We start from the raw sequence: 27,862 nt of genomic DNA on the forward strand, positions 1-27,862 counted from the left end.
GAGCGCAGCGTGGTGGAAAAGCACTACGACTTAAGTTCCACTTCAAATGTTTCCCAAATATGAGGGACTTTGCTTGATAAGCTGGTGTAAAACCATGCTGCTCTGAGACACTGAGGTTAGTGGGGCCTCAAGCGACCTCTCTCTCTCTCTCGCTCGCTCGCTCTCTCGCTCTTGCTGTCTCGGAGAACAATACTAAGCCTCAGGCAGCAGCGTTTGTGCTTTTCGGTCTCTCTTGGGACTCGGGCCCGAAACACGCCCTGTCTCTGTTTTCCTCTCTCAGGAGGCTGGTGTAAGGCTTAAAACAAAAACACACACGTCATCGTTTTTTTTTTGGGTTGTTTTTGTTGTTTTGTTTTGTTTTGTTTTTTTTCTTTTTCGGAAAGCTGCGTTCCATTCCATAATTAATGGCCACTCGGGGCTAAGTCCAGTCCGCGGTAATCCTCCCGGCAGCGTCGTCAGGGCAGCGGGGTGGGGCTTGCTTCTCAACAAGACTGCAGGGTTGGAAAAGTGTGTGACGAAAAAGAAAGAGAGAGAGAGATGTGGTAGAGGTGTGAACCGCAGTCTCATCAACAGTGCATTATGCATCGCTGGTAATTCTACACACTAACCACATCATCAGATTTAGACCAGTCCAGTATGATGTAAAGAGATACATGGAATTGCAATATTTAAGAGACATTGCAGAGAGAGAGAGAGAGAGATCACTAATGAGAAGGTTTACCTGCCACTGAAGTTAATTCACAGTTAATTTGTCAACAGATTGGATTAAGCTGCCGTTAAATCAGATCCTCGAGAGTGTTGAGAATTGAATAGCAGTTTCGAATAAACTGTCTCAGATAAACGAACTCCGGTTCATTTCTCACATTGAGGGTGATACCTGACCGCCGTCAGATCACCGTCTGGACGTACACCGCGAATTCGTACGCTCTCCGCTGTAACGGCGGCCATGTTCGCACGCTGAGAACACGCTGCAGTTGTTTAGAAAGTTCCCCGAAGTGAGCGTGCGGTCTCTGGTGCAGAAGTGAGCACACCCTGTTTAACCAATCCACCCCACCCCCACCGCATTGTAGTTTTGTGTGTTTGTTGTGTTCCTCGTATCAAGATGCGATCTAAGAAGATATAAGAATCGGATCTTTTTGAAGGTTCCGCAGAGGTCGGGAATCGTGACAGAAGAGCACCGGCGATGTCTCTTTAAATGCTCGGCAGCCATGCTTTTGATCGTGTCTTAATTATCAGACATCGGAATAAATATTAGCGGCATGGATTTCGCACTTTGTATCACGGATCCCGTGGCAACAAACACCGCGTCCTCTGCCATCGGTTTGTTACCTGTTACCCTAGTGTGTTCACCTGTTCTGTGTTTGTATACCCTGTGTGTTTCCTTGCAGCGATACGTCCAAGCCTTTCTCAAGTTTTCTGACTTCCTAGTCATTGCACGTCCCGTTTCGACATTCGACAGATTACCTTGTTTAACTTTGCCTGCATTTTGACCTCCGGTGTATACATACATATATATATGTATATATGTATGTATGTATGTATGTATATATATATATATATATATATATTCTTACTACAGCTCCTGGATTGCTTATGATAAATATCTCGCTGAGCACTCGCGCCAAACGCTCACCAAACGTATCGGTATTTATTTATTTATTTATTTTTAAATACTAAATCTGATTCGGAGTTTATGGATGCGAACAATCCGAACAGCTGCGGCATTACAGCGATCAGTTAGAACTGCAATCGATCTGCAACCGCAGCAGCTCTTTAACTCGATTCTCTTCATCACTTACACTTTCTGCGCTCAGCACTAACGCTAATGAAATATTCAGCCTCGACAGCCACGATGTCTGCATTAGCACTGTACCACCAACAATAACAACCACAACAACAAGCACATCGCAACGCAGGAAACTCACCACGTTTTCTTTTCCCGTGTTTACAGAGCCGAGTTTCTCTTCGGCACGAAACTTTTCTCGCAGCTCCTCAAAGTCCAAATTATGAATCATATATGAACACCAGAGGAGTGCTTTTGGGCCGCTCTTTAAAAGACGCGTGCGCTTCTTCTGACCTACTTCGCATCCATTAATGGTCCTGCACACTCTAAACCTATACCTGCGTATTCCCGCGCTCAGGGTTTTTATTTTATTTTTTTTTTTTTCATGAGAAAGCTTTAAAAGAAACATGCCTGATAGAGGCACTTTCTTTGAAGCTCCTGAGTGCAAAACAGACAGATGAAAGGCTTTTCATGTCTTTAAATCTTTCATCTAAATGTAAACGTGATATTCAGGTACATAACATTTTAACTAAACTTCCACGGGAAAGGTGGTGATTAAAACAACAACGGAAAAGTCGGTCAGTATCGCGACGAGGAAGACGCCGTGCGTTTTTGGTCTCCTGAGAGCCGGAAGGCAATTTAAGAACATATGTCTTCCTATTTAGGAGAACTTAAAGTGAGAACAATAACTAAGGTTCAACTATAAACAAGAGGAAAAAGTTCGATGTTGTCGCTGTGGTATAAGAGGAGTAAAACACTTGCAACAACTTGCAAGTGGAAACAGTATCTCCAGTTCATCACACCACCATGCCGGTCAGTATTTCAGTGTAACGTCGCATCCCATCACGTTTTATTCCTTACTTAGTGTTTACTTTAGTATACCCTTCACAGGCAGTTTGAAGTTATAATATCGTCCACAACGTATCATTCTTAACGTGCGTCGGGATCTCAGTCGAGTCCTTGCCACCTGAACGGACCCTTGGCATCGTCGTGACCTTGGACGAGCAGGCCGCTGATTTAGCCTGGCTAATTATAGCCTGCGTTATGTTGCGTTAGCGTTTCTGCATGTCTGTCACGTCAGAGCCAGATTAATAATAACGCTGATCCTCTCAGCCAGAGGTTGAAGCAATCACGCAGGAAAGCCGCAAGCTGTTCCTCCCCGGGGCCAAACAGCAGCTTACGCTAAAAGCTTGTAAATCGTGACAAGCGTGATGATGCTCAGAACCTGCAGCGGACTCACTAATGCGCCGGGGTCAGGAGAACAGCGGCCGAAACGTGCTGATGCAAAAAAAAACATGTGCTGAACGTCATTAAAGATAGCAATATTTTCGATTTCTGACCCTTTTAATATAACATTACACACACGAAATAAAGACCTTGCACCAGCAAGATTTTTAGAGACATGACAGACGTGTGCGAATATAAACGAAAACTCACGTTCCATTTAGATGTTTATGAGACGAAGAGCAGCGCTCACGTTCGTTATGAAGATTTACCGTGTCATTTTATTCCTCATTAAAATGTAAAGAAGGAGACTAATGTTCCAGACAGGATTTGTGAGCCAGGGTCGACGCAACGCCTTTGAACGCGATCGAGATAAACAACTTTATCTTTGATAGGACGTTTTAACAATGATCTATCGGAGTTCACAGCTGAATGATGGATACGTTTAAGGGCTTTCCCTCTGTTCTTGAAAAAAAAAAAAAAAGGGCGGACAACAAAGCCAAAGGAATGCGCTGCCAAAACGAAAACCAATTAAGTGATGTGATCTTTTGCTCTCTCGCTCCCATCCGGTAGCACCGCCTTCATTGTATTATATCGTCCCAGGTTGTCTTTGAAGCAATACTTCTAATTTCCCCTTCTGAAGTGTTCTCATCTTAATGACCATCTATCCTCACTGTGGCTTGTCTCCAGGGGTGCAAGCAGCGACGCCAAAAAAAAACAACCCTGTCTTGGACTTTGGGTTTGCGCAGCTCTGTGCAACTTAATATGGACAGCTGCCAATGACTGAACTACACATCTGGGGCAGTGGAATGAGTGTGAACAAATCAGAGCAAGGCTAGTAACAACATGGCTGCTCATCGCATCCGAGTGACCAACAACAACAACGTCCTCCCGCGATGCAAGTCAGAAGGCACGCTGATCGACCTCGGCGAGGACGTGTCTGAGGCCAGTCTCACGGAAGTCAAAGGTCAGTTTAAAAACTCACGAACTTGTTGAGTATACATGCTGTAATAATAATAATTTTCTTATCCCATCTGCTTGTTTTAGTGCCTTCACCCAGTGCCTTGCGGTTGGACACCACTGCATCTTTTGGGACCGCGCAAGAAGTAGTCGCCATCAAGGACTACTGCCCCTCCAGCTTCACCACGTTAAAGTTCTCCAAAGGAGATCGCCTGTATGTGTTGGATACATCCGGAGGAGACTGGTGGTACGCGCACAACAACACCGAGATGGGATACATTCCCTCTTCGTATGTCCAACCTGTTGGCTATCGGGACTCTTGTTTCAGTGACAGCGGAATGATCGACAACCTAGGGGACTCCTCGGACGAAGGCGTGAAGGAGTTAGACCTGCTCGGAGAGTGGACCGGAATGTCCCTGAAGCTCCCTTCACCTTACAACAGCAAAAACAACCCATTTTCTACAAATCCATTTCTCAACGTGCAGAACCAGCTACAAGACCAGAACGGCGCGCAACACAACAGCGTCGACCTACTTCTGTTCGACTCTCTGACTCCATCTGCTCCGATGTCCACTACCAGCAGCAACAGCACCAGTAACGGATATGGCAGTAGCATTTTTGACGGCACGCCCACCAGCCCTAACGTGGAAACCTTGCAAGTGTTCCGCAAGGACAACCCATTTTTCCGGAGCAAAAGATCCTACAGTTTGTCCGAGTTATCGGTCCTACAGTCTCAGTCAACTCCTCCTTTGCCACCATCTGAGTTCTTTACAGGTCTTAAAGCGCCGTCTCCAGAGCAGTTTAAGAGCAGAGAGGACTTCAGGACGGCTTGGTTGAACCATAGGAAGTTGGCACGCTCGTGTCATGACCTCGATTCTTTGGGACAGAACCCGGGCTGGGGCCAAACACAACCAGTTGAGACTAATATCGTTTGTAAGCTGGACAGCTGTGGTGGGGCGGTTCAGCTGCCAGACACTAACATCAGTATTCATGTTCCAGAGGGTCACGTCGCAGAGGGAGACACCCAGCAAATCTCCATGAAGGCCTTACTGGATCCCCCACTGGAACTAAACAACGATAGATGTACCACCGTCAGTCCTGTAGTCGAGATCAAACTGAGCAACATGGAGATAAAGTCGTTCATAACCTTGGAGATGAAAGTATCTGTAGAGGTGAAGAAAGAGAGCAGACAAATGACGAAGGTCGTTTGCGTGAGGGGTGACAGTAAAGATGGCCCGTACGTCCCGGTTCCTCAGGCTTATATATACGGTGACACGGTTCAGGTTCAGCTGGACAGCCTGGAACCGTGTATGTATGTCGCAGTTGTGGTCCAGTCCCACAACATCTCCTTTAATTTAACAGTTTGGGATCAAGTGGTGAAGAAAATCACGTTGGGCCTGTACGGACCCAAGCACATTCACCCGTCCTTTAAGACCGTGGTGGCTGTTTTTGGACACGATTGCGCGCCCAAGACGTTGCTCGTCAGCGAAGTCGGGAAGCAAGCTCAGTCTGCACCGCCTGTCGCGCTCCAGCTGTGGGGGAAGCACCAGTTTGCCCTCAACAGGCCTCAAGACCTTCTAATAGGCATGTACTCGAATATGAGCAACTACGAGGTGAAAACGAACGACCAGGCCAGGGTGGTCCGGGGCTTTCAGGTAAAACTCGGCAAGGTGAGTCGGCTCATATACGTCATCACGTCTCGGGACGCGCAAGAGTTGTCCGACTTCACCTTACGGGTCCAGGTGAAGGACGATCAGGACTGCATCCTCGCGCAATTCTGCGTCCAGACGCCACAGCCGCCTCCCAAAACCGGAATCCGAGCCAACGGCCAGCGGAGGTTCCTGAAGAAGAAGGAAGTAGGGAAAATCCTGTTGTCCCCTTTGGCCATCACGACGAAATACCCACAGTTCCAAGAGCGCTGCGTCACCAACTTAAAGTTTGGTAAACTGATCAAGACGGTGATCAGGCAAACAAAGAACCAGTATTTGCTGGAATATAAGAAGGGCGACATCGTTGCCTTGCTAAGTGAGGAGAAGATCAAATTGAAAGGACAATTGTGGACCAAAGAGTGGTATATCGGTTACTATCAGGGAAAGACCGGACTTGTGCACGTGAAAAACGTGCTCGTCTTGGGAAAAGTAAAGCCCATATACTTTTGCGGCCCAGACCTCACGACCACGATGCTGCTGGAACAAATCCTCAAGCCGTGCAAGTTCCTTACCTACATTTACGCCTCTGTGAGGACCATACTAATGGAGAACTTGGGCAACTGGAGGGCATTTGCAGATGCCCTGGGTTACGGTAATCTGCCCTTGACTTACTTCTGCAGGGCAGATATGGACAGTGAGCCTGAGAGAGTGGCTTCTGTGCTGGAGAAACTCAAAGAGGAGTGCAACAACATGGAAATGAAGGAGAAGAAATCTTTTCAGAAGGAGCTCATGATGGTAAGTTATAAATATTCCAGTTGTGTGTGTGTGTGTGTGTGTGGGGGGGAAGACGTGCGTGCATTTCGAATTTGATTACCATCGATTGCATTAACCGTGTGCAAGCTTTGCTTCATACGAGCGGCAGTGTCTCCGGATAACCCGGGATTTAAACCCGGCTTATTTGAAACCCCTTATCTGCCTTGCGCTGATTAGTGCTAATGGCTAGCAGGCTAATTCTAATAAGAGTGCTGCTCTGGTCTTATCTTGCACAGCTGTGGGAAACCTGCAAGTGCAGCAGCAGTGGCTTTTATTTGCTGGCTCAGACCTTAAAGGGAAAAACTTTAATCAGCCTTGCCCATGTTGGTGCTCTCGGTGTGCGCTGAACATTTGGGACTAGCAGTATGCTAACTCTGCGTTTTTTTTTTTTTTTTAATCTACAGAAAGAAAGAAAAAAACCCTAATCATGGCAATAGAAGTGCTGGCAGCTAAACAAAGCCACCCGGAGAGCACTCTGAGCTGTTCTCAGTACGACACAGGGAGAGAACGTGATGCCGTTGCTATTAACCGCCATAAACAACATGTTTGTGTTTTTAAAACATGCGTTTAGCTCAGGTGTCTTAGATATGAAGAGGCCCACACGCACAGAAGAGAGACGAGTTATAAAACGCAGTCATTCGGTATCTCTGGCCAGGCTTTGATGGTTCGCAGCCTCTGTCAGTCGGGATAAAGAAAACGAGCAGCCGTCGTGCACAAACTGCATGGAAGAGCTCCTCTGCTCTGTGTTGTGATCTCTGCGGATGCATTTAATTTGGAGTATGAAAGTGAAAGGCCTGGTAGCGATTCGATTTTTCAGCGTCGCATTAGGGAATGATGTCACTGGAATGAAAAAAAACAAAACAAAGATGAAACGATTGTCAGGTTTTGTGTGTTTCTCCACAGAGCACACTGCCCCGAGTTATCCTTCGAAACGCCAACAGACCAGTCTACCCCCCCCCCCCTTCCAATTAAAAGGACGGATAAGCCAACAGACACCTGTGGAGTTGTTTTTCCTTCTCTGATATTAACTGACTACCTTTGATGTCCCGACCCCCTTTCACCCTCTAATCTCTCATTAGTAATCTCTCATCTCGAGAGTTTGAGAGACGTAGAGCTTCAGAGTCTTCCGTTTCTGTCATGGTAAACGGAGAATGTTTTGAACTGTTTTGGAGGGCTTTTTAGGTTTTCTGAGGGTTATTGGAGGGTTTCGGAGTGTTTTAGGTCTTCAGACTGTTTTAGGGTTTCAGAAGGTTTTGGAAGGTTTTCAGAGGGTTTCTGAGTGTTTTCGGGGTTCCGAGTGTTTCGGAGTGTTTTGGGGCTTCCGAGGGTTTTTGAAGGTTTTTTTGAGGGTTTTGGAAGGATTTGGAGGGTTTCCGAGGGTTTTTGGAACATTTCGGGTGGTTTCAGCGGTTTTGGGGTTTCCGAGGATTTCAGGGGGTTTCAGTGTGTTTTAGGTCTTAGGAGTGTTTTAGGGGTTCGGAGGGTTTTTGAAGGTTTTTTGAGGGTTTTGGAAGGATTTGGAGGGTTTCCGAGTGTTTTTGGAGAATTTTGGATGGTTTCAGGGAGTTTTAGGTCTTCGGAGGGTTTTAAAGGGTTTCAGAGTTTTAGGTCTTCCGAGTGTTTTAGGGTTTTGGAGGGTTTCAGAGTGTTTTAGGTCTTCGGAGTGTTTTAGGGTTTCGAAGGGTTTCCGAGTGTTTCAGAATGTTTTAGGTCTTTGGAGTATTTTAGGGTTTCAGTGTGTTTTAGGTCTTCGGAGGGTTTTGAAGAGTTTCAGAATTGTAGGTCTTCGGAGTGTTGTAGGTCTTCGGAGGGTTTTGAAGAGTTTCAGAATTGTAGGTCTTCGGAGTGTTGTAGGGTTTCGGAGGGTTTTGGACAGTTTTGAGGTTTTTTGTACCTCCGATGGTCTGGATGCCAAATATGATGGTACACAGGTCAGTGGTAGCTCAGTGGATAAGATGTTGAGCTTCTGATTGGAAGGTTCAAGTCCCAGGTTCCGCTCGGCTCCTGAATGTTTTTTTTTCTTGTGTATAAAATGACATAAATGTCTAAAATAAATAAAAGTAGGTCTGGATAAGGGCGTCTAACAAATGGCGCAAGTGTAAACTAACTAGACACAAGATCATCCAATTAAATGTTACCGAGAGCGTACATGCCCCGCCCCTCAGGGGGCGTGTCATGATCTACAGTAGCAGCTCATTACACGTTGTGATTTTTTTTTTGCCTGTGCGTCTTCCCTATTCTACACTTTTCCAGCATTTTTCCAATCACGGTTACGTGACAGGCGCGTTTTCGGAGGTGTTTCAATAACTTTGCCAGAATGCTGCTAGCTCAGACACTGCAAGAACGCGATGCCGTCTTTATTCCCCACCCTGTTGTGGCTTCTCTGTCAGTAAAGACGCAGTAAAAGGCTTTTTGTGAAATTCTTCCCTCTTGTCCTAGCTCGCTAAGCTACTGGCAGGTTTGTTTAGAAAGCGAATAAAGGCCCCGGTCTTTTAAGACTCGGTCGGTAATCCTCCCCAGGTTTTCGCAGCCTCAGACTCAAAGCATGGTTAGCGCTTGTATTTGATCTGCTGTCGAGAGCAGTAATCTCTCTGTACCTACTATCAACTTATTAACCCCACTGGTGCTGTAAATGTTCCTTTTCATCCGACACTGCCTCCGTATATCACTGCCTCGGTAAGGAAATTACGTTGAGGAAGCTTTACTCAGACTGCTTTATGTGTGTGTGTGTGTGTGTGTGTGCGCGTGAGACAGCCTTTAACAGTTTTTTAAAAAGCCGACCGCTCTGGCCGATTGAGCTCAGCGCGAGATGTAGCACGGTGCAGCGAGACAAAACATCGTCAATAATTCGTCAGTCCGGGAGACGTCACGTGATAGCCGTGCGCGTGAAAGGGAGCTTCATCATCCGCAGCGTGTTTCCAGTGGTTTCAGCGCGAGGACATTTATCACGACGAGACAAAGCGATTATTCTTGCAGTCCCGGTGCCGACGATTTTAAATGGATTTTTTTTACATTGCAGCTCGCACACCCTCGGAACGACACGCATTAGTCTGTGTCCTTCGGCGATAGCTTCATTATTAGCTCTCTGCCCGTGTGCGCGTTCTCCAATAACACGGCCAGTCTTTGTTCCAGTTCCTGAAGATATTACAGAGACGTGAAAATGACGAGAGGTGGCCGAGTTTAGAGTCATTCCTGTCTTCACCTGACGACGCGTAGCTAGATGCGCTAGCATGTCGTACGTTTATAAATAAACCCGATTCGAGACGTTCACGTGAGGCTCGCGTCCACCATATTTACTTCGTTTTGATTACGTCAGGGTTTATTTCCAGCACGCAGGAGCTCTTTTATTCGGTGTGTTTACGTGTCGTTCGCTGGTCCACTGGGAGATCATGATCTGGCACGTTTTTTTTGGACTGTTTATTTCCAGTGGCTTAGTTGAATCATTTAATTAATTCTCAGCTCGGAGCTCGGGTCGAATTCTGCGTGCTCGTCTCCGGGGTGTTGGGAATCAGGATTATATCGGGTAGGGATTATCCACAAAGGTTTGATGCCCTTTAGCCAGATGTTCTACAAGCGTAAACACATCTGTCCACAGTAGACAACTTCATAACACACACGACCAGCTGCATTACTGTCAGAGCTGCTTCTATAGACAATGATAGAAACACCTTCTGACCAATCAGAACCCAGAATTCAGCATGGTGTAGGAAGCTCAGCAGATAGACGCTCCTCCTCTTCGTGGTCTCTTCGGATCTGCTTTACGGTCCCCGGAACAACAGCTCACTCCGTTCCGAAATGTCATTACAGCTCGTATTGTTTGAATGAAACCCATTCCAACACGCTCAGCAGCAGGTCAGCAGAGGTCACGGGTCTCTCGTGTAGTCACTCAGGGTTTTGTTTTCGTTTTCTCGTTTTTGTCGTTCGGTACGGCCGGTCCACATCCGAGCAGAGCGTGAGGAAACACCTGAGGAATTGTGTCCGGATTCCACCACGCTGACCTGGCCACAGTGAGCCTCCGAGCTCCATTCAGCAGAAATGAATAAGAAGGATCCATTATAACTCTGTACGCCCTGCCGAGCTCCTTCTAACGTCCTCCTCTGGGAAACGACTCTGGGATATAACAATCCTCCTGCTTCCACTCGGGGCCCCGTGTGTCCAGACCCATATCATAACCACAATGCTAACGAACCACTACCTTTCCATTCCCATATATATATATATATATATATATATATATATATATATATATATATGTGTCAATTGACGTGTCACACACATGTCAATCTTCTAGCTCGTCTTACAGCACGATAACGCAGCTTTAGACCGATGCGCAGCTTCCTGAACGTGCCGAGTTTCCACACGGAACCTAAAGATCATGCCCACATACCTGTCTCTAACCTGTCTGCTTCCCTGTATTTAATGAACAAACCCATTTAATGATTATAAAATGGCTGGGATCGTCACCACTGTTATTATTATTATTCTTATTATTATTGTTTTAATATTATTATTATTATTATTATTATTGCCATGCGGTTCTTACGGAAAATCAATTGGTCTGCGATTTTAATAGCGATAAAAAACGGCAGCTTATCAGCGTGAACCCGCCGTCTGCACTGAGCTGTAAAATCCTGGAGGCGGTGTGCGTGCGTGTGTGTGCGCGTGTCTGATAGCAGAGAGAGTTACGCTGCCCAGCTCAATTAGCCAGCCTTTCGCCCCGCAGCCTCCGGACACTTTCAAAGTCACGGTAAACAACGTCGCACGCGGAGGACCGACCGATGCCATGTGTTGTGTGTGAATGCCAGCGTTTTATTCAGCGGTAGCTCCTCACGTCTCTCTAACAGCCTGGGTGTGGCGGGAAACGTGTCATTTAGCGCGACTGCTTTAGAAATGGATTTTCAGGGGTTTCGCAGATGTGGTTAGTGTGGAGTTATACGCGCCGTCACGCTTGGTGGAACCGGAGTGTGTGATTTTTTTTCTTTTTTTCCCCGCTTTAGGGCTCCTGGCCTGATGTGGCGGTGATGACACACACCGCACTCTGCTCACGGATTTCTTTATAAGGGTATTATAGCGGAGATGTTACTCGCTTTATGTCCCGCAGCCTTCGTCACACTGACCTTCTCGCACTGGCATTTTCCTCGAACGAATTAAATAACGCGCTAATCAGCATTAAAAATCGATCCGCTGTGCGATTAAAGGTGTTATCGATCTCGGCCGCGACTTCCCTCCAAGCGTTCATTTGACTGGAGAAGATCCTTCACACGGTGTTTCTCTGCAAGCAGCAAGAAACAGCATTTCTCCTCTGCCGAGAGTGAAATTCCGGAACGTTCCGTGCTGCACATCAGTTTGATGTCGTGTCTCGGGTTTGCGGAGTGGAGCAGGCGTCAGTTGTGATTTATCTGAGGGGGCGTAGGCGGAGATCAGTCGTCGCCTGGCTCCTCGGCGCCGCACAGCCGGCGGATAAACGACGAGCCGTCATCCCATGCCGCGAGCCCCGCTAACGGTCCCCACCTGAGAGCTAAACGCAGGACGACGATCCGGTGCTGATTGTACACGCACAGATGTCTTTTTAATGGAAAGCTGTCAGGATGAGCAATAAACACCATCGATCATGTTATACGGAAGGGTCGCGAGGCGATCCAACATCAGGATAAATTACGTCCCGGGACGCCTTCGACGCTCCCTTGCTCTCCTCTGGCTGCGTTTTAACCGCTCGATACTCGTAGCTCACGAGCTAGCTGAAGACCGAACGTGACATGACTCGGCTAAACTGGCATCATGTACATGGAATAGCGGACTTGTCTCAGGAGCACTTCCACACAGTAACGTGGCCTACCTAGGGAACCTTCTTCAAGGAGCGTAATGAGAGTCAGTACTTCAGAAACGAACCATTCTTTCATCTTAGACTGTATTAACGCACTTAACTCCCCGACTAGCCCGCGGTACTTTATTATAATCATCTTAGCTACCGATTTTAAGCCTTTAAGCGGCAAAAACACCGGACCGGACCGGACTATATACTGAATAAATGAACACCGTATGGGTAATGTGCTGTGATCTAATGACAACAACTGCTACAGGATGCAGTGAGTGTGTCTCACTCCCAGTGTGTCTCACCCCCAGTGTGTCTCACGTCCTGCCGTTTTGTCTGCATTGCATTTCTCTTCCTCGCACGGCAGAAACGCAGACACGTGTGAAGAGTGTAAGGAGATAAACATGCTCTGAGCTCCCGAGCACGCGGGTCAATTCCCCCCATCGCTCGCGCCTGTCAGAGGGGAAACGCGCTGACGCTGACGGACCGAAACGGCCCAGCAATCCCATTTGGCCCAGCGTCCATCATTTCCTCCTGTCTCGCCTCCTATTCATCTGGCTGTAATGGAGCGCCGAGTGATTGGGGGGACGGCCTGCGCCGAGCGGGATTGCTTCCTATCTGCCGCCTAGTCGGAGAGCAGGATCTCTCGGCGGTCAGCGCGCACTCCGAATTGCTTTCACATGCTAATAAAGCGCCTTAGATGTGCAGGGCTTAGGGATCCGTCTATCCATCTGCCCTTCAGCGCGGACGTTTTCTGAAGTATCGAGCTCTGTTCGGCTTCAGGAAGGAACGACGGATCCTGCCGTTCCAGCTCTAACACGCACGTCAACAAATTGTCCCCGTGTCATAATCAGACATTCTGAGACGCTGATAAGGCGGACGGAAATATCCGTGACGTGAATCTTCAAACAAAATAAGACTCTTCCTTAAAATCTCGTACGCCGCGAGCGTTTTTTTCACGCCGCGGAAAGACGACGGCGTTGTTCGGTACCAAACACTAATAATAATAATAATAATAATAATCTGATCGGCGTGACGGTGCGGGGTAAGTAAATGAAAACGGCTCCGTGATGGATGCGATATGATATGAACGTGCCGTGCACTGAGAAAGCAGGCGACAGAATTACAGACTCGTATTTCATGTTCACGCGTTGAAATACCAACTCTTTCAATAATCCGAACGGATTTGCGGTCTTTATTTTTCCGTAGGCGCTTTAGTCGTTTCTGGACACAGACCAGGTGAGTGCTGGACTATTTATAACCGCATTACTCAGGCTCCTGATTCAGCATTCCGGCTCCGTTGGTGCACTCGCACTCCGAGCAGGTGGTCCGGCGAGCTCCCGCTGCTCCGGAATAATAATTTCATTAAGGAACCTTCGTCGGGGCCTTTTTGTCGTTCCATTCCGAGGTTGTGTTCCCAGAACAGGAGCGTGGGGTTCACCAGATCAGGAGGAATGTCAGGAGATACAAAATACACCAATACACACAAGCTGTTTTAGCTTACAGCTGTATTAGCCTCAACGCTCCAGAGCAAATCTAAAGGAACCGCAGAACCCGAACACGCCACGACGTACTGCTCATTACGTCAATGCAACACGCCACGACGTACCGCCTTGGTGCAAAGGCGGACGTTTCATTTTCGTCCGAAATCCACCTTTGACGAGGTGTGTAAAGTAGCGGTTGAGCCGGAGTCCAGCTGGATCCTGAAGGCGAAATCCGATCCTAAGCCATCTCATCGCTCACTCTCGACGAGAGCAGTTAATACGCCCGCCTCCTCCCGGCCACGGAACGATTTCAGCAGCATTTCACATCAAATATTCATAAACCACTTTCACGTCTTAACACAAGAACAAATCCGTGGCTGCAGCTCGGAGTCGTAAAACTTATTTCCAGTCCGTTTAACCAGGACGAGTCGGACAAACGGAGAGCGCGTACGTGGACACGTTCTCAAAAGGGCTGAGTTAAGAATAAGCGCCGTCCCTGATTGAGACGCGTCTCTCCTCCGACGTCCTCCGTGGGAGAAACAAACGTGTTGACTTTAAGGACATGATGTTATTAATAAATTAAAAGTATTTATGTATTTAACGTCGCTCTCGAATAGTTCTTTTTTGAGTGTATTTACATCCAGAACATAAAGATAGACATTTCAGCGTATTGTTGTCACGTCAAACTGTTAAGAGACGGCGGCGCCTCGCTCGGGTATGACTGGGACACGTCCATGTTTTAGACAAACCCCGCCCTTCCTATATGCAACTGAAAACCGATGCGTGTCGTTTCAGTGTTAAATCCTCGCCGCGCACTCTGAATACAAAACGCTGTTTGGTCGTGATGTTAGCGGCGCCGCGTCCCAAACATTAGCCGTCGGCTCCCCCCCGGGCTGCTGGCAGTGTTTCACTCCATCCTCTCGGTCCTCGCAGCGGGCTCGTCTGGCCCAGACCCAAACACACCATTAGCAGAGCAGAGAAGAAAGCGATCGCTCATCTTGGGAACAAATGAAAGTGTGTGTGCGTGAGGCAAAGCGAAGAGTCGGATGGAGCACCGAGACGGAGGGAATCGTTTTTACGTTAATTGATAGCTTCTTCACGCGTTAAACCGACGAGTGTTATTATAAATCTCTTCTGTGAAGTTTATAGACGACGATTATTCCTCCAATCGCGCAGCATTAACCACGAGCAGGACTACACCTGCACCCGGTCTCATCTCCCTTCCATCAGAACCACGCGAGAACCACGTTAGTAAAACGTCCAAACGACGGAACGTGGACTATTAATTCCAGAAACAACGCTGTAGTGTGCGGCGTGAGCGTTAGTGTTTACGTTACCGTAAAAAAAACCTGCTCAGTGACCGGTTATCGGCAAAAATCCACACCCATAGTTTTGCCATTATGAAGTATGAGCGCGCCCTCTGGAGGCAAAATAAAAACTACCGCAGACTAATTTTACCGTGTTATTTGAAGTGTTTTTGTTTTTGTTGTTTGGACGTCTCGTGTTATTTGGAGCGTAAATTTTTGGTTCTATTTGGATATATATCTTTTACATTTATTACATTTACATTTAATCACTTAGCGGACGCTTTTATCCAAAGCGACTTACAAATGAGGAAATATATCGAGCAGAGAACAATACAAGAAGTGCTACCGTACAAGATCTATTAATTGAATTCCAGAAGAAGCAAAATGCAGAGTAGAGGTGTAAGGGGAATTTTTTATTTATTTATTTAATTATTTATTTTAATGAGTTGGTTAGGTGTTGACGGAAGAGGTGGGTCTTTAGCTGTTTTTTGAAGACGGTGAGAGATTCTGTGGTCCGGATTGAGGTTGGAAGTTCATTCCACCACTGAGGGACAGTCAGTGTGAAGGTTCTGGAAAGGGATCTTGCGCCACGCTGAGTTGGAACTGCTAAACGTCGGTCGCTAATCGATCGCAGATTGCGTGAGGGAACGTAGGCCTTCAGGAGAGAGTTGAGGTAGGGGGCGCTGTTCCTGACAAGGTCTTGTAGGTGAGCATCAAGGCCTTGAATTTGATACGGGCGGCTACAGGAAGCCAGTGGAGGGAGATGAAGAGGGGTGTGACATGGGTTCTCTCGGACTGGTTGAAGACAAGCTGCTGGGAGGCCTGAATGATTCATTAATCATTATATATTTATTAAATTTTTACAGCGTACTTTTTTACTAGAGTATTTTCTCAGTGCAGTCGGTACTGTTTCTATTTTACTTTGAGTGTCAAGTTTTAAGTGTTAATTCTCTCACACTGTACGTCAATTCACAAATAAAATACAGATTGTTCTAAAGACGATTCCTTCCACGTCTCCGCTGTGATTGATTCGTCTACTCGTCTCCGTCTCCGTCTCTCTCCGTCCCGCTGCACGGCGGTTTATCGGCAGTACGCGGCTGTAAAGGCGGCTAACGTGTCACCGCCTCCATTTGACTAACATTCCTCTAATTGATGACTAACGCGGATGTTAATCCCACTTTATTCTCCTATGACATCTTATCGTACGACCGCCCATTATTAAACACGGCGTTTTAATCCATCAGACGCTAATATGCGCAGAGTAACGTATTTAAAGTGCGACCGCGCATGAATATGCATAAGTATGCAAATTCGGATACGCAAATTAAAAAAAACTCGTTAACACAAGCGTCCTCGGATTTCTCATCCGGCCGACCGTACGCGCCACGCTGCCACGACAACCAGCGTCATTGCTCACCACTAACGTTATGCAAGATGACTAATTTGCATATCAGATACGATAGGTTATTGTGCAACATCACCAAAAAAAAACGTGTTTATATGTAAGGCCCGCCCCCGAATCAGAGAAAGCTTTTTTCTTTTTTTTTCCTCTTTTTTTAATTTAAAAAAAAAAAAGTCAAGTTTAGTGATAAAAATCAGCATACAAGAGGAGTTTAAACACACACACACACACATACTGTACACACATTATGTCATCTACTTCACACAGAGGTGTGGGGGATTTACTGTAAATCCCTACAGACCCATTCTTATTCCAAATATGGTGTTCTGTGTGTGTGTGTGTGTGTGTGTGTGTGTGTGTGTCAGAGACAGACAGGAAACAGGGCTGGACCCCCCATGCGGTGGAGGATGCAATTATTTACCCCTGGTGTCTACTGAGTGGACGCAGAGGAGACAGAGACAAAGAGAAAGTGAGACATGAGAGAGAGAGAGAGACAGAAAAATGAGACAGAAGGAGGAAACCGAGATAGGGACAGGAAATGTAAGAAAAACACAGAGAAAGATGAACAGAAAGGAGACAGACAGAACAGCCTTGTGTGTGTGTGTGTGTGTGTGTGTGTGTGTGTGTGTGTGTGTGTCCTCCATCAATCACAGATTCAGGAGCTTGTTTCTGATTGGCTGCCTTCATCACCATTACGTTTAAACTTGTCTACCAGTGTGAGTCCAGTGTGCTGGTTCTTTCTCTATGTGCACAGTCTTTATAGTTTTTTTTTTTGGAAATTAAGTGTGTGTGTGTGTGTGTGTTTCTATGTGCAGGCTCTGTTAAAGATGGACTGTCAGGGTTTGGTGGTGCGTCTCTTGCTGGATTTCGTGCTCTTGACGACGGCGGTGGAAGTGGCTCCTCGCTGGAGGGATCTGGCCGAGAAGCTCTCTCGCGTCTCCAAGCAGCAGATGGACGACTACGAAGCTCCACACAGAGACCGAAACGGAGCGATGGATGCCGAGGTGAGCGAACACACTCCTCGCATGTTCTATATACACCGTGTAGAAACGAGTCAGTTCCTGTAAACAGTAGTCCCCTCTTTATTCTCTCTCTCGCTCTCTCGACGTTAATGTCCCGAAGATGTCGGAAAACTTCAAAGTTACAGCGTTAATCAGCATCGACTGCCCGGTCAGAATGTAGCACTGAACAGAGCGCTCTGTGTGTCCAATCACAGGCCATGTGGAAACCAGCGTACGACTTCCTGCTGACGTGGGCGGCTCAGATCGGCGACAGCTACCGCGACGTGATCCAGGAGCTCCAGCTGGGTCTGGACCGCATGAAGAACCCCATCACCAAGCGCTGGAAACATCTCACAGGCACACTCGTCCTCGTCAACTGCCTCGACATGCTACGGAGCTCCGCCTTCAGCCCCGCCTCCCATGACGATTTCGCCATCTAGAGCGCGGCGTGGTGCCGACCATCTCTTATTACGGACTGTCCTGCATGTTTTACCTCAGTAGGACCCGTGACGGATCGGACTGTCTTCTCCTCACAGTTTGACCTTTGACCTCTTCCGTCCGTCTCTCCGTCGCAGTTTGAATGAAACGCGCGAAGGCGAAAACACTCTCGCCGGTTCGCTCTCGTTGTTTTTTTTTTTTAGCCAGCGCGTTTACTTTTTATACACTTTTTAGACTCCGCTGTAAATTATTTCCCCGAAATGAAACACATCACGTAACGTCTACTAACGCGGCACCGCGCCCCTTTATCTCATCACGTGAAGGTTATCGTAAAGCGTTTTGTCCTTTCAAGCATCCTGTCTACTCTGCTTATTATTATTATTATTATTATTATTGTTATTACTGTTATTAAGACAAACGGACAATCAGATAGAAATGTAGAAATGATGCTAGGATTGCACTCGTTGTGAATTAGCGAGTCGTCTGGATTTTACGTGCGTGCGTGCGTGTGTGTGTGTGTGTGTGTGTGTGTGTCTTTTTAAAAATGTCAGTGTCACACGTTGTTTCCGAAAGTGATCGACTGTTGGAATTGTCGTAAAATGCTTTGTTTCGTTTCATCTTCTTCGATGAGGCTGAGGCTACTCACGGTAAACTGTCTCTCCAATGACAATCGCCGTCCAAAACCGCTGAAACTCCGCCCACAGTCCGAGCTACAGTCATTCCGCATTCGTTAAGGTAGTCTGGCGGTGTTTTCTCTCCGCTCTATGAGGTGTATGAGGAGTTTGGACGGTAAAACGCGTAGAATCCTCCGCAGTTACTGTTATTTTTATGGTGTTTCTAAAAAAAAAAAAAAAACGTCATGTCGCTACGTCGTGCGTGCTTTTTTTTACGTGAATCTGATTTTACATGAATCAACTCGAAACGTTCTTTGATATTTTTTTTTTTGCCTGGGACAGAGAGCGAGAGTGCCCAGTTGAGAACACGTGAGATTCTGGGGAAGAGGGGGCGGGGCTTCCAATACTCACGTACTCCGACGTTAAAGCGCAGTGTAAGCGCATCAGAAGTAAACAGTACTGGATATTGCGACAGCGTAAAAAAAAAAAAAGCAATTAAACCACCGCACTAGCATCTGAACTTCTCTTGGCCTGTTTCTCATTTTTAAACCTGACACAGTGCATTATGGGTAATAGGCTCTCGCTCACGTCATGTTCGAACCAAATTGTCCAGGAACACTACCGAGCGATCGATCGTACCGTGAAGGAAAACTGATAAAGTGCTTCTGTCATTGCCAAATACTGATCCGTGTTAAGTGTTAAGTGTTCAGTTGCAGTATTATTCACGACCCAGCTCTTCCTGCTATATTCCCTTCCTTTGTTTTTTTTAAATACGTGAACGTTTCGACGTGTTGCTCCGCGTGTTGCTCATGAACCTGTGTTGTTGTTTCTCAGTGTGCAGTGTTAAGCTCCACACGCTTCACTCCGCACTCGTCTGCCGAGTCGATCCGATCCGACCCGACCCGACCCGACCCTCACTTCCGTCCCCTTTAACGGACGAACCGTGGGAAACCGTAGGCTCTCTCACACACGCACACGTCCTAGTTTCAGCCACGTGTTTCAAGACGTTGCCGTGTGTACGTTTTCTTCGAATCGAGTCAATAAATGCGCCGGAAAACGTTCATGTGTTTGTGGATTTATTTTCCCTCACGTCGCGCCGTGCGAACCAGGTGGGGCGGAAGGAAACCGATGACATCATCGAGACGCCACGAATAAAGACGTGGCATATCGTGACACGTTTTCGCCTGCTTTCTACCAGCTCGCAGGAATTCACAGGTCGCCTACTAGAGATAGCGAGCACATCTTCCGCGTCCTTTCCCCTTCAGTGAACCAGCTTTTCCGCTGGGGCTTCCTTATCGCCATAGCAACAGGATTAGAAGTACTACAGCTAAACTGTAAGTGTTAGCGTTTACCTCTGCGTCACTGAGTCACTTTATTTTTGTCCTGTGCAATGTTTTAAAAGTTACAGGATTGTCAGTGTGAAGCTACAAATATATATATATATATATAAAATGAATAATAGTAATTAATAATAATAATGTTATTAATGTAGGTCTTTTATTTCCCGGAGCTCAGACGCTGGAGGAGGACGTACACCGGTCGTCTCGTCCTGTCCCCCACCCCACCCCCACCCCCGTTTCTCCTTCACACTGGTGAGACACTTCAGCAGTAACGGACATCACGTTAGTGACGTCATAAGTTCTTCGTTGCCGAGGCAACGATGACTCGAGGACACTTGACGAAACTCATCCGCAGTCTGAAATTAAGAACCCTGTAGAGTGAACATGTTTTAAACATCAACCCTTACAGCTCCTCGTACAGCTTCAGAAACACTGATCAGACACACACACACACACACACACACACACACACACACACACACACGCGCGTACACACACGCGTACACGCACACGCTCTCTCTCTTTCTTTCGATGATTTATGCACCGTGCTGACATTTTTTTCATATTTCTACATTTATTCCTAAAGCTCGCCGCAGTTACTTTCTGGAATCTTCTACACGCACGAATGTGAAATCTCGACTGCGTAAATATTGGCACCTTTTTTCTTTTTTTTTCTTAACTCGTGCAACCAGAAAACGTCAGTTATTTAGCTAATACGGAAGAAAAAAAAGAAGTCTAGCTACAGTGTGTTGAATAAAAACATGATTCTGAGTCACGGAAGAAATAAGCGAGGGATAAAAACAACACGCGTGCTGTGACAGGGGAAAACTCCTCACTTATTCTCGCGAGATAAACACTGTGTTTAACAATATTTATAGCGCATTAAGAAAGGGGGCGCAAACTTTTGCATTTAATTACGTGTGTGAATACTAATCATCTAAAGAAGAGATCTGCAGTCAGTCGACATTTCAGTCTTGTCGCACACACCTGAGATCACACACACACACACACACACACACACACACACACACACACACACACACACAGTGTGAAATGCAGTGAACTCAGCGGGGCACAGTTTCCTCCATTACACTGATTTATTCGGCCCAGATATAGACAGACAGAATGGTGTGTGTGTGTGTGTGTGTGTGTGTGTGTGTGTGTGTGTGTGTGTGTTAATCAGTTCATCAGGTTTTTGCTGCCCAGCAGATTCAGAGGAATTGAGCGATCATTTGTGAGGCACTTAGTCCTGATTCACTAATCACACACACACACACACACACACACACACACACACACACACACACACACACGATTAATAACACCAATAAAGTACATTTTCAGGGCACTAAACGAGTCGATTAATCTCTGAGTTTGTTGAGGTTATTGGCAGGAAGAAAATAGTCAGCAAGTGTGAAGAAGGAAAAGAGGAAGAAGATAAAGACAGAAAAATGGAAAAGTCACAGAAGGTGAGAGAAAGGAGAGAGAGAGAAAGGAAGACGGAAGGAGAGAGAGAAAAGAGGAAGACGGAAGGAGAGATAGAGAAAAGAGGAAGACGGAAGGAGAGCGAGAGCGAAAAGAGGAAGACAGAAGGAGAGATATAGAAAAGAGGAAGACGGAAGGAGAGCGAGAGAGAAAAGAGGAAGACGGAAGGAGAGAGAGAGAAAAGAGGAAGACAGGAGAGAGAGAAAAGAGGAAGACAGAAGGAGAGAGAGAGAAAAGAGGAAGACGGAAGGAGAGATAGAGTAAAGAGGAAGACAGAAGGAGAGAGAGAGAGAAAAGAGGAAGACAGGAATGGAAGAGTGACGGAAGGAAAGAGGCTAAACGAGGAAGGAAGACAGAGAGACAGTAAAAAGAGGGAGGAAAAAAGAAGAGAGAGACAGAAATCCATGTGCACTTTGCAGGTGCTGAAAAACATATCGCTGCTCAGAACTCCTCAAATGACACACACACTTACAGCAAATGTGTGTGTGTGTTGTGCGTGTGTGTGTGTGTGTGTGTGCGTGTGCGTGTGTGTGTGTGTGTGCACTCAATAAGAAGCTATTCCAGTCACTCCAGGTGTCTTGTCTCCTGCTCCTTACACACTTCACTCTCTCTGAACCAAGTGTGTGTGTGTGTGTGTGTGTGTGTGTGTGGCATGTGGTGAAGGGTGATGGAGTGTGTTTGGGGTTTAATAGCGGCAGGAAAAAAAATTATCACTTGTTAGTCCACACACACACACACACACACACACACACACACACACACCTTCCTTCCTGTTTCCTTCCATCTTCACAAGCAGCAGAATTGCTGGAACGTTGCCTTTTGTTTACTTGTTTATCTCCAGTCTTCCTCCTCGAGCTCTTCGTAATGTGAGCGTAAAGATTTCAAACACACCACGAGGCGTTCTTCATCATCATCATCATCATCTCCATCATCATCATCTCTAGTGCTATTAAACAATCTCTACATAATCACCTCACAATTTAACATTCTCATCATCCTCAGTGAGCGCCGTGTCCTGGTCAGGAAGCCGGATATGGAGTTTATCCCGGGAACACTGGGTGTGATGCAGGAACACACCCTGGATGTTACACCAAACAGACGTTCACACACTCGTCCACACTTGTCACAGCCAACCCTCCTACCCGCACGCTTGTGGGAGGAAACCAGAGAACCCAGAGGAAACCTACACACAGTAACTCGAGCTCAGGAACCAGCCTGGAACCCTGGCGCTGTGAGAACACGCTACACACTGCCATGTTTATTCTCTCAGTTTTCCTCTAGCGCTCATCTACACTACACACTCTTACACTGCTCAACGCTGCCATCTTGTGGCTAAACACCGACATTACACTTAACATCCAGTAAAAGATTTCATCCTCAAACACTTGGGTTGGTTTCAAGTGATATTAAAGCTGAATCCCTTCGTGTTACGTGTGTGCGTAAAGGTGTGTGAATCTCTTACAGTGTTCAAGAACATGTACACGTACACACAGATTTCTAAAAATGTGTGTAAAAGTGCGTAATTGTATAATGTATGCGTTATTATTATAAACGGTCTAAAATACATCCTTTTAATATGCAATATAAATAAGAGAGATAAGATGGATGAATCAGTCAGACACTGTTAACGATGTTAATCGATGATGATGATGAGCAGCTGATCTTTGTGGGTATCCTCATTAGCATTAAGTTTCCATACGTGACTGTACTCCAGTAAGTGAACAAGGGTTTCAGGTTACTAAGCGTACCAGTTCCCTCGTGCCCTATTGTCCTGGTTTCCTAGCACTGTAGTTTGGGATTTCCCGAATGTCCCAGTTCCCAACTGTTCTAGCTTCCTGGTCGATAAGCGTCGCAGTTTCGTCGACTTGTTTTTATTAGCTCACTAGTGGCCTTGTTTCTTCATTCCCTCGGTCCCTACAGAACACTGCTTTTCAGCTAATGTCCTCATTTCTTACCCTTTACTTTCTTTCCAGGTACTTTCGTATTCTAGTTGTTCAATAACGCAGCGTCATGATTCCCCAACGTCCCGTTTTCCTCGTGATCTGGCGATTTCTTGGTAATTTAATACTGTAATTCAGTGTCCTAACGTGTCCTAACGTTCTAGCTCCTCGGTAATCTGCTTTCTCGGTTCCCTGATGTCCTAATCTGTTCACTTTATTTAAATATCCAGTTCAGGTCCACTAAACATAAAACTCCAGAACTAACTGACGATGACTTTTCTGTTGCTCTTCTCGGGATCCCAGTCCAGTCTTTAAACCTTCTTCTAAACCGTCTTTCATAAAACTCTCCTCTGTCTGAGCAAACATGTCTCGCTCTGTGGTTAGTCCCGGGGCTGATGGGTTCCCGATGAGCCAAATTGTCGATAGAAATGTGTACGATTGAATAAATTGCAATAGTTGTTTACTTTACTGTGTCCATGTCCCCATGTCTCACCGTCTAGTCTCCTCGCTTTCTACTTAGCACCATAGTTCCCCATTCTCCTTCGTTTCTGGCTTCCGGCTCGCTCATTTCTCCAGTGTCCTGGACCCCTAATGTCCTAGTAATTGTGAATAAATACGTTATGAATAATCAACGTTGACTACGTTTACATGGACAGCAGTAATCTACTTATCGACCTTATTCTGACTAAGACATTCTGATTAAGGTGTTTACACGAGTCGCTTTGAGAATATTTGACATGTTATAGAACATAGTTCAGTTAACAGCACACGTCGTTACGTCCCCACGCCACGCCATCCGACGTTCCCTGCAGAATTTCACGTATCGATGTACGTTATGGAACCGTATACAGTTTCATTTTTAATTTTACGAAAGCTTCGAGTGCGGTTAATTATTTGTCGTGCTATACGTGTGGATAGACGACGGTTTGAAGCTGTGGGCTGTGTCCCAAACTGCGTAATTACCTAACTACATGTATTTCGCCTACTACACAGCAGGTAAGGACGCGGTTTGGGACGCAGCCGTGCTCTCTTGTTTGTGTACGTGTCCTGTCTCTAAATGCGGTGAAAACTCCCACATGGCGTTAATAGTGTGATTAAGGTGTGTACGTGTCTGTAATACACTTCGATAATCGACTAAAACAGGAGTACTCCACACGTCTTAATTCCATTCTTTCTGTAGGACTTTAGTCGGATTAAGGTCATCTATAATCTCTGTTTACATGCTAGTTTCTTAATCAGAGTATCGTCTTAATCGGGTTAATATCGAATTATTGCTGTCCATGTAAACGCACTGAATGTACGTACAGGGGACATGCTGAAATATCCATTATTTTAAGATTACTGCCCCCTCGTGGCCACGCCTGCGGTGTGCAAACTAACAGCGCACAGTGGGACGATCCGTTTCTATAGAAACACGTGCAATTCAAATTCAAATCTGGAGACCGTTAAGATAAGTTTGTGCGCATGCGTGTGCTGCACAACGAGATAAATAAATGTTTCTCTCTCTCTCTCTCTCTCTCTCTCACACACACACACACACACACACACACACACACACATACTGTTCAGTGGTCCAATCAGAGCTTTATTATAGGCGGTTTACGATTAAAGCGTCATCGTTTGTGGGCGGGGTTTCGGGACAACCTGCAAAACACATAGGCAGGTTTGTACCGGTCAGTTCAGCTCGCGGACGCAGGAGACACAGGAGACGCGCGCGCTGTCCACACCGACCGAGATTAAAGTCGAGGATTGATTTATTTTCCTTCACGCGGACGCGGAGGTGTGACTGCGGGATGTGCGCGCGAGTCTGTTGTGCGCGGGATCACGTGTGCACGCGGGAGAAAAATACTGATCCACCTCCATGTCACCGCACCGGCTTTGGTGAGCTTTAATGCGCGACACTTTTATATAATGATCCGGTTCAGTCTGATGTAAACCGAGTAAGAGCTTTCTGAAATGGTAAAAAGTAAAAAAATAAATCTGCACTTGTAGGTAAATATGAGTGCTGGCAGTTTGGAGCTTTATAATAAAATAAAGCAACAAACCGTGATGTAAGAAAACCCGAGCAATGAAGCAGAGCAGGATCTCGCACCTTTGGCTTTGGTGTACATTACGACTTGCACTTTTCTCTCCTTCTGACCTTCTGACGATCAAACCGCTGCAGACTCGTCTTCATCTTCAACTCTGAGGCCTTTCGCTCGTTTCTCCACGTGCTCTCCGTAAACACGGCATGGGGAACGGATTGTCCACGGTGGGACCGTTCCAGTCGCTACACGTGGTGATGCTCGGGCTGGACTCGGCAGGAAAGACCACGGTTCTGTACCGCCTCAAGTTCGACGAGTTCGTGAACACGGTTCCGACCATCGGCTTTAACGCCGAGCGCGTACGTGTGAACAACGGCGCCGCGCGGGGGATCAGCTGCCACGTGTGGGACGTGGGCGGCCAGGAGAAGCTGCGTCCGCTCTGGAAGTCGTACAGCCGCTGCACGGATGGCATCGTGTACGTGGTGGACTCGGTGGACGCCGAGCGGCTGGACGAAGCCAAGGCTGAGCTTCACAAGGTGGCACGGCTCACCGAGAACCAGGGAGCGCCTCTGCTCGTCATCGCCAACAAGCAGGACCTGCCCGGCTCCCTGCCTGCCGCCGACATCGAGAAGAGGCTGGGGCTGCGAGAGCTCGGACCCTCCGCCGCGTACCACGTGCAGCCCGCCTGCGCCATCATCGGTGAGGGGCTGCACGAGGGCATGGACAAGCTGTACGACATGATCGCCAAGCGCAGGAAGGCTCTGAAACAGAAGAAAAAACGATAAACCCCTTTCACATTTACTTTCATATCTGACTGCAGTTTTTTAATATATACTTGCGTCTATAAATGTAAGCGTGTTTATATATAACTAACCAAATAAGAGCTTGACATAGGATTCATTTCAGGTGCAAAAAAAACAACAACTGCTGCTGGAATTCTGCTGTGTAAGAAAGATAACGCATGATAACGTCTTATTACGATTCATAAATCACATACTAACGTAAACAAACCAAACCGAATTTGCACATGCCAAAAAAAATCACCATGAAGAAGAAGAAGAAAAAAGCGAAGATGATAATCCAGGGAATCGAACGGATTTTGATGACAGGATTCTGGAAAAGTACAGAATATAAAAGCACTCGGTTCCAGACCTGACCCTCAGAATCGCTCGTCAAAGTCCCCAAGACGCTGAGATTATAATTCTTCAACATTATAATGATATTAAAGGACGGGGCGATAAGGGCGGGGCAGTACGACTATATAATACCGCTATTGTGATAACGATGTCACGACACGCCTTTTTCCCCAGAGATGTCGCGTGTAACATAGAAATTTCGAGGAGGTGTTAAATTTGTACTTTTTAAATTTGTATCTTTAAAACCTTGTAAACATTTGCTAAGAGTTTTTATATCTTCCCCTTCATTTTTAGGTGTTTTTTTTTTTCTTCTCGTATCGTTTTTGTAGGACATCAAATCTACGGACTTCACGTGTGTGCTCTTTATGAAAAATTCAGGAATAAAAAACAAAAAAACAAACAAAAAAAAAAACCTTCAAGAAGCAGCCAGAACATTATTGTATTATAAGTTTAAATCAAATAATAATAATAATAATAATAATACAAATAAAAACTAGCAAGAAAACCGAACACAAAAAGTCTGGAGAGTTTTAAAACAGTTATATTAAAGTGTGTGTGTGTGCGTGTATATATATATATATATATATATATATATATATATATATATATATATATATTTAACTCTTTTTTGACTGTATAAATTGGTCCAATGATAAAAATAACAGAACTACAGACTAATGAATATTTCAGTGAGTGCGTATGATTATATTATCAGACACGGTTTTATATCGCAATCGCAAAATAGACTGTGTTTAGCGCCTGAAAGTCCTGATTATTCTTCCGAGTAAGAAAGAATGTGTAATAAGGAAGACGTGGGCTAATGATAATAATAATGATGATAATAATAATAATAACGATGATAATAATGATAATGACGCAAATCTTGAAACATGGTTTAATGATCCGGATAATTAACTGTAGCACCTCTATCTATAATGAACTGAAGAACAAGTTTGTCTCGCGCACAAAGCTGCTGTTGTGTCAGGCGAGAACAATTCCATGTTCCTATGATTATATAATATAATATTTCATTTTGCAGGAAGAAACACCACTAATCAGAGACGTGAAAGAAAAACAGGCTGGCTCCTGTTGTGTAGCTGCTTCACCTGTTTCTCTATAAACTTAGCTTTTATATGATTCCCACTGACGCTTAGATACAACAGGGAAAGGTAAACAGAGCACTGTTTTTAAAGCCCTATTTGGACGGGATTGATTTCTCGGTAAGACGTGTGTAACACGTTTACTCTTTACCCGTACCCTTCTGCGCTAAAGCGTCCGGTTAAACGGACAGCTACGGCTTTGTTTTCCCTGCGAGCGTGACCGATCGCATGCCGATACGTCAGAGGTCGTGATGCCGAGCATATGATCGTTTACAGGTTTGTTTGTTTGTTTATTTATTTATTTGTCCGCGACGTGAAGTGGTTTCATTTCCGTCGCTGTCGTTAGAAAA

General features: G+C 46.0%; 2 protein-coding genes across 4 annotated transcripts in view; both read left to right on the forward strand.

Annotated features, from left to right (window-relative positions):
• The window catches only part of sh3bp4a (SH3-domain binding protein 4a), a 30,773-nt gene extending 11,225 nt beyond the window's left edge, over positions 1 to 19,548 (forward strand). Inside the window, exons 2-5 of one of the 3 annotated variants that reach the window (XM_017459015.3) lie at positions 3,698 to 3,974; positions 4,055 to 6,411; positions 17,250 to 17,438; positions 17,651 to 19,548. In XM_017459015.3, the coding sequence (XP_017314504.1) occupies positions 3,854 to 3,974; positions 4,055 to 6,411; positions 17,250 to 17,438; positions 17,651 to 17,875 (2,892 nt within the window). In that variant the 5' untranslated portion in view covers positions 3,698 to 3,853 and the 3' untranslated portion in view covers positions 17,876 to 19,548. Of the gene's footprint in view, positions 1 to 3,697; positions 3,975 to 4,054; positions 6,412 to 16,799; positions 17,211 to 17,249; positions 17,439 to 17,556 lie in introns of those variants that run through there. The other 2 variants (XM_053676664.1, XM_017459017.3) reach the window with 2 other exon arrangements.
• Positions 19,549 to 19,695: 147 nt separating this feature from the next.
• Positions 19,696 to 27,009, forward strand: arl4ca (ADP-ribosylation factor-like 4Ca). The gene is made up of 2 exons (XM_017459123.3): positions 19,696 to 25,133; positions 25,417 to 27,009. Exon 2 carries the CDS (start codon positions 25,483 to 25,485, stop codon positions 26,059 to 26,061), a length of 579 nt encoding a protein of 192 aa, XP_017314612.1. The 5' UTR covers positions 19,696 to 25,133; positions 25,417 to 25,482; the 3' UTR covers positions 26,062 to 27,009.
• The last annotated feature ends 853 nt before the right edge of the window (positions 27,010 to 27,862 follow it).

The sequence above is a fragment of the Ictalurus punctatus genome, chromosome 27 (genome assembly GCF_001660625.3).
Source record: "Ictalurus punctatus breed USDA103 chromosome 27, Coco_2.0, whole genome shotgun sequence".
Taxonomy (NCBI): Eukaryota; Metazoa; Chordata; class Actinopteri; order Siluriformes; family Ictaluridae; genus Ictalurus; species Ictalurus punctatus.

What these genes read in the sequence shown, in the direction of transcription:
- arl4ca (XM_017459123.3), top strand. Translation starts at nt 25,483, where the DNA reads ATGGGGAACGGATTGTCCACGGTGGGACCGTTCCAGTCGCTACACGTG.